At 36.7% G+C, this 16,043-nt stretch overlaps 1 protein-coding gene across 1 annotated transcript in view; it reads left to right on the forward strand.

Annotated features, from left to right (window-relative positions):
• The window catches only part of LOC136032069 (alanine aminotransferase 1-like), a 50,885-nt gene that overhangs the window by 11,329 nt on the left and 23,513 nt on the right, over positions 1 to 16,043 (forward strand). Inside the window, exons 3-5 of the mRNA XM_065712192.1 lie at positions 3,721 to 3,810; positions 5,671 to 5,779; positions 11,838 to 11,971. Coding sequence (XP_065568264.1) covers positions 3,721 to 3,810; positions 5,671 to 5,779; positions 11,838 to 11,971 — 333 coding nt within the window. The remainder of the gene's footprint in view (positions 1 to 3,720; positions 3,811 to 5,670; positions 5,780 to 11,837; positions 11,972 to 16,043) is intronic.

Below are 16,043 nucleotides of genomic sequence, written 5' to 3' on the forward strand. Positions count from 1 at the left end.
ATATGGTCGGGATTTAAAACAATAGCTCTGAGACACGATATCCTTCGATTCATCAAATTTTATTAAGATCCGATCACTCCTTCGTAAGTTAAAAATACCTCATTTTTTAAAATTGTTCAGAATTAACATCTTCCCCCCAACTCCCCAAAAGAGACTGGATCCGTTCCGGTTATGTCAATCATGTATCTAGGACTTGTGATTATTTTTACCACCAAGTTTCATCCCGATCCCACCACTGTAAGCGTTTTTCAAGATTTTAAGCTCCCCCCAAATCCCCTGACGTCACCGGATACGGTCGGGATTTAAAACAAGAGCTCTAAGACACGATATCCTTTGAAAAATCAAATTTCAAAAAGATCCGATCACTCCTTCGTAAGTTAAAAATGCCTCATTTTTTTCAATTTTTCAGAATTAACCCTCCCCCCAACTCCTCGAAAGAGATTGGATCCGTTCCGGTTATGTCAGTCATGTATCTAAGAGCTCTGAGACACGATATCCTTCCAAACATCAAACTTCATTAAGATCTGATCACCCGTTCGTAAGTTAAAAATACCTCCTTTTTTCAAATTTTCCCGATTTAACCGTCAACCCCCACTCACCCCCAGATGGTCAAATCGGGAAAACGACAATTTTCAATTTAATCTAGTCTGGTTCCTGATACGCCTGCCAAATTTCATCGTCCTAGCTTACCTGGAAGTGCCTAAAGTAGCAAAACCGGGACAGACAGACAGACAGACCGATCGACAGAATTTGCGATCGATATATGTCACTTGCTAGATACCAAAAAACCATGTGCTCGTATGCTCGATTAATCCCTTTATTTTGTTATATACAGCTATAAGGTATTGTGGTCAGCATAATTATAAAGAGTGATTATGGAGGATGATATTAAAATTAAAAATCGAGAAAAATTTGCAGTGTAATCTTGATAAAGAAGAAATTACAGTTATTTCGGAATCGGAATAGCAGAAGCAAAATATTAGTCATTACGAGAAGGCGGAAAAAAACAGAGGGTCGAAATTTTATATTTCGGTCTCCAGTACCCTGAAGCAAAATCATGTCGAAACTTGTATTTTACCAAGTAGGAGCCGAATCTCTTTGCTTTTTATGGCACTTGGTATTAACCAAGTGACATATTACATTGTTACGTTAACATTGGCCGTTAATTGGAAAAAAAATAGAAAAATTGAAGTATTTTTAACTTACGAACGGTTGATTAGATCTCAATGAAATTTTATGTTTGGAAAGATATCGTGTCTCAGAGCTGTTATTTTAAATCATGACCGCATCTGGTGACATGGGGGGTGGGGAGTTGGGAGGGGGAGGGGGAAACCTAAAACTTGGAAAACACTTAGAGTGGAGGGATCGGGATGAAACTTGGTGGGTTAAAATAAGCATAAGTCCTAGATACATGATTGACATAACTGGAACGGATCCGCTCTCTTTGGGGTAGTTGGGGGGGGGGGTATAATTCTGAAAAAATAGAAAAAATGAGGTATTTTTAACTTACGAACGGGTGATAGGATATCAATGAAATTTGATATTTATAAGGATGTCGTGTCTCAGAGCTCTTTTTTTTAAATCCCGACCGGATCTTTTGACATTGGGGCGATTTGGAGGGGGAAATCTTGGAAAACACTTGGAGTGGAGGAATTGAGATGAAGCTTGATGGATAGAATAAGCAAATGTCCTTGATACGTGATTGACGAAACCGTACTGGATTCGCTCTCTTTGGGGGAGTTGGGGGGAGGGGTTCAGTGATTTGGCGAGTTTGGTGCTTCTGGACGTGCTAGGACGATGAAAATTGGTAGGCGTGTCAGGGAGCTGCACAAATTGACTTGATAAAGTCGTTTTCCCAGATTCGACCATCTGGGGGGCTAAAGGGAGAGGAAAAATTAGAAAAAATTAGGTATTTATAACATACGAGTGGGTGATCGGATCTTAATGAATTTTGATATTTAGAAGGACATCGTGACTCAGAGCTCTTATTTTAAATCCTGACCGGCATTAAGCCTCTTATTTTCCTTTTAAATCAATCTATTGATTCATAGAATTTTGCTAGAGCTCATATTCTTGGCATTTGTGAAGGGACACACATGCACGGAAAGGTGTAGCATAAATGGCAGACAGTAACAACGGCAATCAAACGGATAAAATTAACCCCTTGACTGGGCTGCCCACTTAATTCAACAATCTGTCTTGGCTTTTTTCTACAATTGGCCATGACTTCCACTTTTCCCACAACTATTCCCTCTTTTGTTAAATTCAAAAATCAACGGATCTCTTGGCGCTTAGCTCTTCTTGCCTCGTCACAAGTACCATATGAGCTCTTAGCTCTTGTTCTATGAGACATCGTATTGAACGGATCGTAGTAGAAGGTGTCAAAAATGCGCCTTTTTGACAGAAAAGGTGGTTATGGCAAAGGAAGGTACCACTGCAGCTAAAACTAATTGTTTAATGAATGGATAAAGTTTAAAGAATCAAACGTTGGATCATCAAATATTTCTTTTAAAAACTCTAACATCTTGGTTTTAGCTCCCTTATTGCTTGAATAAGGGAGTTACAACCTCTCCCTTTTTCATGTGTGTATTTGCAAAAATTTTTTATTTGCTGCAACTACAAGCCAAATTAATTGAATTCATAAAAAATCCATTTGAAAGTTTTTCAAATGGATTGAAAAACTTAAAAGTTTTTCAATTTAACAAATTTCTGTAACACATATCTCGATTTCGGCAAATGACCGTCCCACAGTGACAGTATTGTTATTTTAGAAATCATCATCATCATTTTATCACTTCCATCACAAAAATGTAAACAGCTGATGGAACAAAAAGCTTCTTAGGCCTGATAATCTAGAATCCCTTATGCGAAGAATTTCAGGCCCACGTCCCTCAACTTAGGGATTTAGAACTCCTGCTTTTTCTGCTCTTGTGCTACTTTTTAGCCACTTGTTTGGCTTAAAAAAGAAAAAAAAATGCAAGCCTAATCCAGTATTTATTTTAAGGTAAATGTTTCGCTCCAAATCTTTGTGGTGAAACATTTGTTTCGCCCTAATCTTTCGCCCCAAAAGAATTGATTAGGATTTGTGCTGAAAGATCAAAATTTTGATAAAATTTAATAAACTAGAAAATCAAAAACACTTGATCATCAGAATTGGTCTGTTCAAGCGCAATTTTCAATGAAAGTACAAAAAACATATTCTTTCCATCTAGGGGGGGGGGCGAAGTGTCTCCTGTACCCCAATTGGTTCCTCTGCAAGAACGCGGCACGGCTTTGCGCTGCTGCTTTGGCCCCAAATGATTTTGTGCTTTGATGAGTTGTTAGTGGTAATAGCCTACTATCATTCAAAATGTTTTGCTTTTCACTTTCGTTTTTATTTGGATTGCCAACTCACTTATAAAAGAAATCTTCCATTTTTAAAGGAGTAAAGAACGAAAGTCAAATTAAAACACTGAGCAATTTTTAAGGGCATAGAATAGGATGCAACCCTTAAAAGCTTTTCCACATATTAAATGGATCGTGGGTTGAATTACTGGGCTGTAAAATTGCGCCGTCTAGAATGCCTGGATTATGTTATTTTCAGTCCATATATTTGGACAACGGTTTCTTAGGGGCTGTTGTAACTAAAAAGTTTTTTAGTACTCCTTTATTATCAAAACATGTCATGTTGTCACAATCCATTCTGTACTATACTTTATTGTCTTTTTTCTTCGTTTTCAGGGAGTGAAAAAACCATTTAGTGAAGTAATAAAGGCAAATATTGGAGATGCTCATGCCATGGGCCAATCTCCGATTACTTTCATCAGACAGGTAATTTATCATTTCGATTTTAATTGTTTTCTTATCTAAGCCTTGCATGCAAGCAAATTAATATTCTTAGCTGTATACCCGTTCTAAAAAACATCATGTACCCGAAGTTCATTTACATTACTGAGTTCGTTTGATGTAACTGTAAATTGTGCAAGCTTATTGTATCTGCTTAGCAGTTCAGGCACAGAATGACGTATTCATTTTGAAATATTTGATTATTGGCACTTTCCTTCGAATATTTTTATTAAACTGAATTGTTTGATTGATTTACATGGCAAATTCTCGTTAACACAGTCTTTTGTGAACTCTAAATGAATATTTTCTGTTGTTTAACGAAATATTAAGTTAATGAGGTGAGGCCATGAAGGCTACTTTAACTTAACCATAAGCAAGGCCGTATACAGGAGGGAGGGGTTTGGAGGGTTTGACCCCCCCCCCCCCCCCGAAATGTTTTTTTTCCACTCGTAAAAACGTAACAAAGATGAATATAAGCAATTTTTGATGCGTTTTTAAAGTTTTTATATATCCCCTCCCCCGAAAAAAAAATCCTAGATACAACCCTGAATATAAGTATATTTTCTCGAAAAAAAACTAAATTTTATCTAACAAAAGTACTGACTACTCTCCTGTTTTAGTATGTTTATTTTTAACATGTACATCTATCATGTCATGGTGTAATTAGTTAATAAGATGCTGTCTATAATTCTATTTACGGATGACAAAATTGTTGAATGGGGGGGGGGGGGGTAGAAAGAGCCAACGTGCTATAAATACTCGTAAGACCTTGTTTGATAAGGCTTGCATCCCAGAAAAGCTGCAACTGATTGTGGGAAATAAGGAGAATATGGTGTTTAGATGATAAATGGAAACTACAGAAATGAATCTGATTTTTCTCTACTAAGGATTGGGACTTAGGGTAGTTCAAGGATCATGGACAGTGAAACTGAAATTTGGTTGTTTGAACTGGTCAATTGATAACTTACATAACTACACATACCTTAACAAATTAAGGAAATTTGAAAATTAAGTTTTTAATTAAAAGGGCTTCCATATGCAGTCGTGCAGTTTTGGGTAGCAGCAGACGGTAAATGAAAAAAAAACCAAAGGAAAAGAAATGTGGGTAAAAAATCAACATAAAGTTAGCTGAAACATATGGCACCAAAAAGCTTTTGAGAAGGTGTAGTTGTCTTTACGAATCAACGGATTCAAGATCCGTTCCGTATCAACGGAACGGATTCTTGAGGAAAAGCGGGTTCAGATTTATCGAATAAGTTCTGTTTATTTATTTTTCAATGGTATAGAACTGACAAAAATCTAATAGTGCTCTAAAATTTCATAATTTTGAAGCAACCAAAAAAAGATTTATGGTCCATGCCCCTAAATATCAGGATTACTTTGAATTCTGCAATAATTTCTTATTTTCAATATGATTTACCTCTTTTGGATTTTCTGCGAAGTTTTGTCCTCCTCCCTAGCCGGTGTACCCAACCTGCACTCTGCCCTTACTATTTAGAAGAAGTATACCTATTTTAACCTTATAAGATCCCTGTGTGGGCAGTTTCTAGATTTCAAGTTTCAAATTGTATTGAGTTTCATGAGAAAAATATAATCAGCTTTAGGGCTTTTATTGCTCAAAGAAATGATTTTGAATTGAATTGACATAGAGTCAACCCATTCTGGCTTGTTCCTTATGTTCATCCTCCATAGATAGATTCAAAGGACCTTCCGTGAAAATTGGGAAATTGTTTAAAAGATGCAGTTTATTCATCTTCATATCCCTCCCCCTCCCACACAGAAATGCGAATATATAGCTGTATAGTTAAAGAAGAAATTTTGTAGAAATTTGTGTGCTTATTTTAGGTTGTAGCTTTGGTGTCTTACCCCGTTCTGTTGGATAGTCCTGATTTTCCTGATGATTGCAAAGAAAGGGCTCGTGTTATCCTTGGTGGCTGTAAAGGAGGATCGGCTGGTACGTCTTATTTTCTTTAAAAAAAAACTGTTTATTTTACAAAGTCGACACAAAAAAAAAATCGGAAAAATAAAATTTCAGGATCCTTTATATTCCATTTTCCTTTCTTAAGGGTCGTTCATAATGAAGTGTTACTGATATGAAATTAAGCTAGCACTAGAACAATCAAATTTTTTCATAAACTTTTTCAGCTAATCAAGAAATTTTATACAAAATCGAATTGGTTCAAATTAGCGGTAGCTAAAGGTCAGTTCTATTAAAGCCTCATTGTGAACGGGCATTTAGCAAGGTAGAAGTGTAGAAGAGAATAGATGCGCTTTAAGGCTCTATCGTGGCTGGGGAATTGCTGCTGAGACGCAAAAAAGTCAGTCTCTTCAACAGATTCCCTCTATTCAGTGAAATTATCCATTGAACTATGTGACACATCTTTCTGGTAACTGGTGAAGAATGGGAACTGCATTTTTTACTTGGGTTTCTCTTAATCGTTTGAGAAGAGACATTTTGTTGCATTTATATTAGTCGGCTCATCAAGGGAAAAAATTATTCTTTAGAAATTGACAATCTACCAGGTGTATATATTTTTTGAATACATACTAGAGCTGAAGAATAATACGTTGACAAAATTTCTCGATGCTGAATCTCTTGTTGTCTTCTGACCTCATTTCGCATAGCTAGGCAGTTGAACATGCCAACTTAAAATACTCACAAACTCTGGCACTTACTATGAAGTTCCAGCCAATTGCTGCGTCTTGATGTCATTTCAGCGCCTCGTTGTTAGGCTTAGGATTTGTAATAAGAAAAGATGGGATTGCCAATGTCTGTCCAAAATACTACTATTCAATCGTTCTAACTATTAAGAAACGTAAAAGCTGAAAAAAGCTGTTGCTGTGAACCTGTGATTTTTTTAAAATTTATTTTTATAACTTACGTTATTAAATGAGCCCCTCTAAAAATCCCTGTATTTAATCTTGCGAAATTATTTTGTTTTTTTTATGTTTGTTAAAAACTTCAGTTTTATTTTATTGGACTTTGTATCTTTTTTTTCGTGTCTGTGATAAAGTGCTCGATAAAATTATATTGACATTTACCTCTCCTTTTCTGTAGACTTTGTACTAGATAAACTGCTGGTTACATTTTTTTGCGCCAAGATTTGTGTCACGTTCTATCTACTTTGAAGCTTGAAATTGCCAAACAAAATCCGGAATTTTGGCAGTTTGCCATTGTTAAAGAAATGGTCTTGCTTTTGTCATGCGTTCCTGTCACATGACGGGCAAATGAGGAATTTTTTCTAAGCTTTTGAGCAAAATGTTCTGGACTTTTGAGATAAGCTCTCAGGGTTGCCACTCGTGGTTCACATGTAACGTTTGTGGCACCTTTCTAGGGGGCTATGGTCTATCTTTTTCGGTAGTTTTTTACTAAATAGAGCTTTTGTGTGGCACGTTCTCCATGACAAAAATAAGATGTTGTTTAAAAAAGGGAATCTCGAAATTGATTCTGTACTTAAACTATGTCATGTGTATTAATTACCAATCAAATGACAGGGCTTGATGGGTAATTTTCCACAAACGAGCTGGTTTTGAAAGTGGCCCCTACTGGAAAATCTTATTTTTTTCTTATTTTCTTTATATGGTAAATAGGTGTGTTTAGCAATGTTTTGACATTGCCAAATTTTCCTTCCAACATAATAGGGTTAGGGACGCTGGACTGTTTCAATCGAGGTCACTCAAAATGCACGGAAGCGCAAAAGCCATTTTTGGCCATTACTTATCTCTGCCGCGTTAACTTATTTGACTTTCAATGATAATCATGTGAAAAGGTTACGGGAACTTAAATATGATATATAGGAATAAAATTTCCTTACCTTTCATGAAACAAATGTGTCAATTACTTTATCTAAGTTGGGGATTTCAAATTTGTCTCCTTCACGCTTAAAAATACTAGGTTGCATAATCGATCATGCGTTGAAAATTAATTATAAGCATTATATATCCCTTCTCCCACTCCTCAATGCCATCAGCCATGTCTACAATATTTCCCGTATTTACATGAGACCAGGATTCTTGTGTTCCATAAACATGGAATAATGCTGATGTCTTATGAGTTTTGGACATACTTTGAAAAGCTTTGCTGAACCAGTTGTAAATCTTGTTTTCAGGCCACCCACATCCAACACGGAATTTGACACGAGCTGTGTAGATTATCATTTTGAGTGCCGTGTTCAACACGGGCGAATGTCGTCTCAGAACCCGTGCTCAACCATGCTATTCTGGCACGTTATAATTTTGAGGAACCCGTGTCCAACGCGCTTTGAATCCGCAAGATGAAAACGCTTTAAAGTTTCGATGGGTTGAACGCGGAGAATGTGGAAACAATTTTTTTTGAACCCACTCAAAACATGTTTCAAACCCAATGCCTGAAAACACAACTCTAGGAGCAAGATATCAAGATTATATCGTAATATGAACAACCTAAAGCCTAAAACTGGGTAAAGTGTTTTGCATGCCATTAAATATAAGGCTGATGTCGCTGACTTGGACTGTTTAAATCCCAACAATCAATATTAACGTATCTTTGATGACTTCGTAACACAGAAAGATTAGATAAGATGAAGCTTTTTGTGAGAAGAAAAAAAAGAATTGTTCGATATTTGATTCTACCTCAATATGTTTTGATACCCTTAAAATCGTTAGCATTTTGTATTTCTCAAGTACTGCGACCCAAAAGAATTCGATAGAACCCAATAAAATCACCTAGGGGACTAAGAAAAGATAAATTTGTCAATTTCTCTAATCAAGCAATACAGTACTATGGATTTCTGCTTGTTGGTTTGAAGACCAATGATTCTGTGATATTCAACCAATAGCAAATGATAAACTTTAGGAAATAGATCCAGTATTTCTATCAGCAGTTGCAGATTACTTGTTGATAATATTAATCTGGATTTACTGGGAAAACAATTTGTTAATTTACGCAAATGCCAATCCTGATAATGTTGCAATTCATAGTCGAAATATGCAAATTACTTTTTGTAAGTTCAAATGTGACACTTATAGCCTTTAGCTCAATGCAATGGTGAATTCGTTCACCAACAAATCACAATATATTAATTTTTCGGTTGAGACATTAACAAAGTAACTTAAGTGGTTTTAAAGGGAGCCGTATCCCTGGATTCCACGGGAGCCCTATCCCGTCATTCCATGACAGTAAGCAGCTGCATGCTACGTCATAGGGAATGTTTTCTAAGAGATTAAGAGATGCAGGTGCATGTTACGTCATAGGGAAAGTTTTTCTTTGATTACTTAAAAATCTAAGGGGCAGGGAGAAATCTTCAGGGGATTCTTTACCCCAGGATTTCTAATATTGTTACGTAATGGAGAGTCTTTAGAAAACCTACGAAGCCAAGGTGGTAAAAACATTCAGGGTCCACTAGTGGAGGACCTTCAAGACGCCGGACCCCTATTGATCCATTCCATCCGCCCCCTAACATCCAATTCTAATGGACCCTAGCAAGCAATTCCAATGTGGCCCCTAGCATCCAATTTTACTGGGGGACCCTAGTCCAATTCCACCGGGGGCCATAAAATACAATTTCATCGGACCCCCAGCTTAACCACCGGGGGCCCTTAGCAACCAGTTCCAATGGAGGTCCTAGCATCCGATTCCATCGGGGCCCTAGCATCCTTTTTCATTGGAGACCCTAACCTAACCACCAGTTGCCCTAGCATTATGTTTCATCGAACGCTAGCGTGCAATTTCAACGGGACCCCTAGCAGTCAATTCCAATGAGGCCCTAGCATTCAATACCACAGGACCCTCCCCCTGGATCATGTGTTTTCTGTCGTCGTGATAGTTGACAAGCGGGAGGGGAATCGATTACTTGAAATTGCTTACATTTGAAGTGCACCTTCTTGTTAAGTAATGCTTTAGAGAGTGTTATTAGATAATATTGGGGGTTGTTATTAGCGCATTTTTAGTAATAGTCTTTTACCATGCTAAGTTTTGATGTAATCCAATAGATATAAAACAAGAATTTTATTTAAAAAAAAAACTATTCTTTTGTCAAGTCAATGACCACAACAGTGTTTAAATACATCGGGCTCAATCATTACGATATCTTCATTTTCCTCTTCCACCTCAACCACTTCTTCAATCACTACCTCCATCTCGAAGCTTCTTACCAATCTAATTACCTCCTCCACTTCCTCAGGTATTAGATCCCATGAGCTCCAAGTGATCGCATGTTCCTCTAAAAAAAAAAGAAGAATTAACTAATACGTTTTATGTGTTTACTTATTATAAATGATCGAAGAAATGAGGGCATTATTCGGATATATTCATGGATGTAACATGATTTTATTCGGAATGCTTTCACTCAAATAAAAGGCCAAATTTAAGTCATCTTTTTATCCCTCAATTTGTGCGAATATATAATCAAATTTTACATTTCCAACATGTTTTTCCCGTTTCATAATTTCACCCATGTTTATTCTGTTTACGAGTATTGAGTTGAAACAAGAGTGACGCACGGTGAAATGTCTTTTTTTGGAGGGTGGGGGCACAGTCAGTCCCATATTAACTACAATTTTTTGTGCATTTCATAAGTAAGAATTGCATTTTAACATGTTTCCTTCTCAATAACCCCAAATTGTACTTTAAAACCAAATACTACCCCTTAACGACCTTGTTAAATCCTCATCTAGGCTTAGCTTCTTCAAGTAGTAACATTCAGATTTATTACCCAACTCGAACATAATTTTTTTTTAAGTGCAAGCAGCCAAATTAATCCCACAAATCATACTTTTTCAGATCTTGTATTTATCCTGCCAGTCTTCGGTTTTCAGTTTTAGATTTTCGCTAATTATTAATTGCCAGTTATTTTCGTAAGTTTGAAGCAAGGGTTCTTACTGACTTGGAATAGAGATAAAGAGGGTCCACTTGTGTACAAAAGGTAAAAAACTTGATCGAAACTTAAAAAGACAGAAATTATCTGGATTGAATCTTGTTAGAAAAGTTTCCACAACATGGAAGCAGCAAATGAAACTTTAGATTTTTATAGAAAAAAACGAAAGATTTAATGTACTCGATTTTATCATTTGATCAATATTTTTTTAATTTGTTGCAAAAATATGTTACAATTTTTAAACTGTTTCTTTGGAAGACGAACTTTCTATTTACTTATATAGCATGTTCTTATGTAGTTAAAGTAATTTTATGTAATTAATGCAATTGCATATTAAAATGGTTAAAATTTATGTTCTCTCCTGTGAGAGTTTCCGGTTTTTTCCACATTTTTCCACATTCCTAAGCTTTTATTGTTTCAGCGTATGACGACGATATTGTTATTATTTGACAGCTGAGATTCAGCTTTATCCATCTATTATATTACGTTTTGAAATTTGTTTTCCGTTTTTTAGATCGAAAACACATTGAAAATTGGTTGTTCGTGCTTTATGAATGGATAGATGTGAGACTTATAAATATACTGATAAAGTATTTTGTCCTTTCGGTACAAGTTACGGCTTTAGGCTTGAAGTAAAATCGCATATTTCACAGGGAACATAAACATTAAACTCCCATTGTTTCAATTTCTGTTTCAAGGTTGGGAGTCCATGGATCTGAAATTTTTCGGTATTTGCACTTCTTTTCCCCCATAACAAATGACAATATTTTCACTGGACTGTATGATGTATTAATTTTTCTAAAATACGTTATTTGCATGGGCGAGAAGACATCATTATACTGAGATATTGAGATTACCGAACTACCAGCTTACAACTTTTTTTTCAGAGTAGATTGTCCTATAAGTATCCTATTAATGTCCTATAAAATATCTTATTGTCCTTTTACAGCTGGTAGAACCAGCTGTATAAATATTTATTTCATATTTGGCGGGATGGATTACTGTATAGTTCACTATTGAACTTTACAAGGCTTGCTAACACCAAGAACGGCAAGAAGTCATGTCATATGTGGGTCTCTGAATCGCTCTTGCTTTTTATTAAAATTTTAAAAGTAGGTTTAAAATTGAAACTAAACTGGAATTCCTATATTATTACAGGTGCATATACCGATTCATGTGGGATTGAGGTGATCAGGAGGCATGTTGCAGCGTATATTGAAAAACGAGATGGTGGCATTCCAAGTGACTATTCAAATATCATTTTGAGCAACGGGGCATCTGAAAGCATAAGGGTATGATATTCATAGCTTTAGTTGTTTTAGCTTTTCATCATTCATGATCTGGATCTATTCTGTAGGTTTATCTTTATATAAATATCTATCTATATATATAAAAATAAGTTGTCTGTCTGTGTGTCTGTCTGTGGATCAGGTGACGTCATGTTTCTGTGTTGACTGACGTCATGAAATTAGTTGTCGTCATTTTTGCTTTGACGGTGACGTCATTCAAGATATTTAAGACATATGTTCACGTAGAAATCTATTAATGTTTAAGTTTACAATGACTGATGAACTTACCATGGCAAAAGCCGATGAAGATGCTCAAAGACTCTATGCCAAAAAACTTGCTGCTGATAGAGAAAGTCAGAAAAGAAAGCGTGCCGAGGAACTACCAGAGCAACGCGAAAGCAGACTTGCTGCTAAAAGAGAAAGTGAAAAAAGAAGGCGTGCCGAGGAATCAAAAGAACAGCAAGGAAACAGGCTTGAGGCTGATAGAGAAAGAAAGAACAGAAAGCGTGCCGAGGAATCAAAAGAACAGCAAGGAAAAAGGCTTGAGGCTGATAAAGAAAGAACAGAAAGCGTGCCGAGGAACTACCAGAGCAACGCGGAAGCAGACTTGCTGCTAAAAGAGAAAGTGAAAAAAGAAGGCGTGCCGAGGAATTACAAGAACAGCAAGAAATCAGGCTTGCTGCTGATAGAGAAAGTAAGAAAAGAAAGCGTGCCGAGGAATCACAAGAACAGCAAGAAATCAGGCTTGCTGCTGATAGAGAAAGTAAGAAAAGAAAGCGTGCCGAGGAATCAGAGCAACCTGAAAGTTATCGCCTGGCATTCAGGTACAACCCAGTCGATGATTATAGCTTGAGTAGATGTGTTCAAATCGGGACAATGTCTAAAATTTGTCCCTATTGCAAGGCCTTGAAATTCAATGGTGAAACAATGGGAATGTGTTGCGCCTCAGGAAAAGTTAAACTTCCTCTATTGGCTGCACCACCAGAGCCATTGAAGACTTTCCTTACTGGAACTACGTCAGAATCTAAGCGTTTTTTGTCAAAAATCAGAAAATACAACTCATGTTTCCAAATGACGTCGTTTGGAGCCCAAATCGAAAATCCAGATCAATTTATGTCTACTTTCAAAGTAAAAGGGCAAATTTATCATAGAGCAGGGTCCCTTCTACCATTCTCAGGCGAAAATCATAAATTTTTACAATTGTACTTCATCAGTGATAGAAATTCTGAATTGAATGCACGTTGCGAAATTTCTCCCAACGTTGAAAGGACAATCGTTTCCCAATTGCAACATCTTTTCCACGAAAATAATAATTTAGTGCGTCTGTTCAAAACTGCCATCGATTTGATGCCTACTGATACGCATAAAATTGTTATTTCCGCTGACAAAACGCCTCCTGGCCAACATGTGCGTAGATACAATGCTCCAACTATCGACGAAGTGGCAATCGTTATGGTCGGTGATCAGTTTTTACCTCGAGATATTATTCTTCATAAGCGAAACGCTCAGTTGTTAAGAATTGCTGAAACTCATCGATGCTACGATGCCCTACAATATCCTATCATTTTTTGGGATGGAGCCGACGGCTATCACTTTAATATTAAATTGATGAATCCAGCCACTAACAAAGAAATGAATAAGAAATGCAGTGCAATGCATTATTATTCCTATAGACTAATGATTCGGCAGGATGAAGAAAATTATATTTTAAAATGCCGTGAATTGTTTCACCAATTCGTCGTTGATATGTATGCTAAAATTGAATCAGAACGTTTGCTATATATCCGCCTGAATCAGACCAAGCTCCGCTCTGAACAATACATTCATTTGCGAGATGCAGTTGTAAATGACGGTAATACCACAAACGTTGGAAGATTAACAATTTTACCTTCGTCATATGCTGGCAGTCCCCGTCATATGCATGAATATGCTCAAGATGCTATTGCGTATGTTCGTCTCTATGGTCGTCCAGATTTATTTATTACATTTACATGTAATCAATCTTGGGACGAGATACTGCAGCTTTTACTTCAAGGACAATCGGCGGTTCATAGGCATGACATTACGGCCCGTGTCTTCCGGCAAAAGTTGAAATCACTGATAAACTACATTGTAAAACTTGAAGTGTTTGGGTCAGTGCGATGCTGGATGTACTCAGTGGAATGGCAAAAACGAGGTTTGCCACACGCACATATACTAATCTGGCTACATAAAAAAATTACTTCGAACGAAATTGATGATGTGATTTCCGCTGAAATACCTGATAAAAATGTCGATAAGGGGTTACATGATATTATTGTAAAAAATATGATACATGGACCTTGCGGTGCAGTGAACGAAAATACACCATGCATGGCCAAAGGAAGGTGCACAAAGCAATATCCTCGACTTTTAGTATCAAACACAATTACTGGCAATGATGGTTACCCACAATATAGAAGAAGATCTACTGAAGATGGCGGTAAAACAGCAATAATAAAGAAGCGTAACGGTACCACCATCGAAGTAGATAACCAGTGGGTTGTTCCATATTCCCCATTATTATCAAAAACATTTAATGCACACATAAACGTTGAATACTGTAACTCCGTAAAGGCAATCAAATACATATGTAAATACGTCAACAAAGGCAGTGACATGGCAGTTTTTGGCTTGCAGCCCGAAATCAAAGATTTCGATGAAATCGTACAATATCAGGCTGGAAGATACATAAGCAGTAATGAAGCTGTTTGGCTTGCCTGAAAAATTCTAATTTATGGGCACACGTAAAAACATTAAAATTAACTACAAATATGCGTGTCCGATTGCAAAACGATGACTCTGGTCAAACATTTTCAGATCAATTGCTGGCAATGGGAAACGGAAAGCTCCCAGTAGACTCAATTTCAGGACGTATACAACTACCTGCTGATTTCTGTAATTTAGTGACGTCCAAAAATGAATTGATTGAAAAAGTATTTCCGAATATTCTAAAAAATTATAAAAATAATAAATGGCTAAGTGAAAGAGCGATTCTCGCACCCAAAAATATAGACGTCCACGAAATCAACAATATTGTTTTGACCAAGATTCGAGACCAGGCAGTCCTTTACAAGTCAGTCGACACAGTTTTGGAACCAAATGAAGCGGTTAATTATCCATCTGAATTTTTAAATTCCATAGATCTTTCAGGGTTTCCACCACACGTGCTACAACTAAAAATAGACGTACCAATAATACTTTTAAGAAATATAAACCCACCAAAGCTTTGCAATGGCACTCGACTTGCCGTAAAAAAAAACAATGGAAAACCTAATAGAGGCCACAATCTTGACAGGGCCTTTTGAGGGTGAGGCTGTTCTTATTCCTCGCATTCCCATGATTCCAACGGATCTGCCTTTTCAATTTAAAAGATTGCAATTCCCAATTCGATTAGCATTTGCAATCACCATTAACAAAGCTCAAGGTTAATCATTAGAAAAATGTGGTATAGATCTTAATACTGATTGTTTTTCCCATGGACAATTGTACGTTGCATGTTCGAGGGTCGGTAAACCTGACAATCTATTTATATGCAGCGACAATTGGACAGCGAAGAATGTTGTATATTCGCAAGTTTTACGCAGTTAATTTGTATTTTGGAACCAAATGAAGCGGTTAATTATCCATCTGAATTTTTAAATTCCATAGATCCTTCAGGGTTTCCACCACACGTGCTACAACTAAAAATAGGCGTACCAATAATACTTTTAAGAAATATCAACCCACCAAAGCTTTGCAATGGCACGCGACTTGCCGTAAAAAAAACAATGGAAAACCTAATAGAGGCCACAATCTTGACAGGGCCTTATGAGGGTGAGGCTGTTCTTATTCCTCGCATTCCCATGATTCCAACGGATCTGCTTTTTCAATTTAAAAGATTGCAATTCCCAATTCGATTAGCATTTGCAACCACCATCAACAAAGCTCAAGGGCAATCACTAGAAAAATGCGGTATAGATCTTAATACAGATTGCTTTACCAATGTACAATTGTATGTTGCATCTTTGAGGGTCGGTAAACCTGACAATCTATTTATACGCACAGACAATGGGAC

Source organism: Artemia franciscana, chromosome 10, assembly GCF_032884065.1.
Source record: "Artemia franciscana chromosome 10, ASM3288406v1, whole genome shotgun sequence".
NCBI lineage: Eukaryota > Metazoa > Arthropoda > Branchiopoda > Anostraca > Artemiidae > Artemia > Artemia franciscana.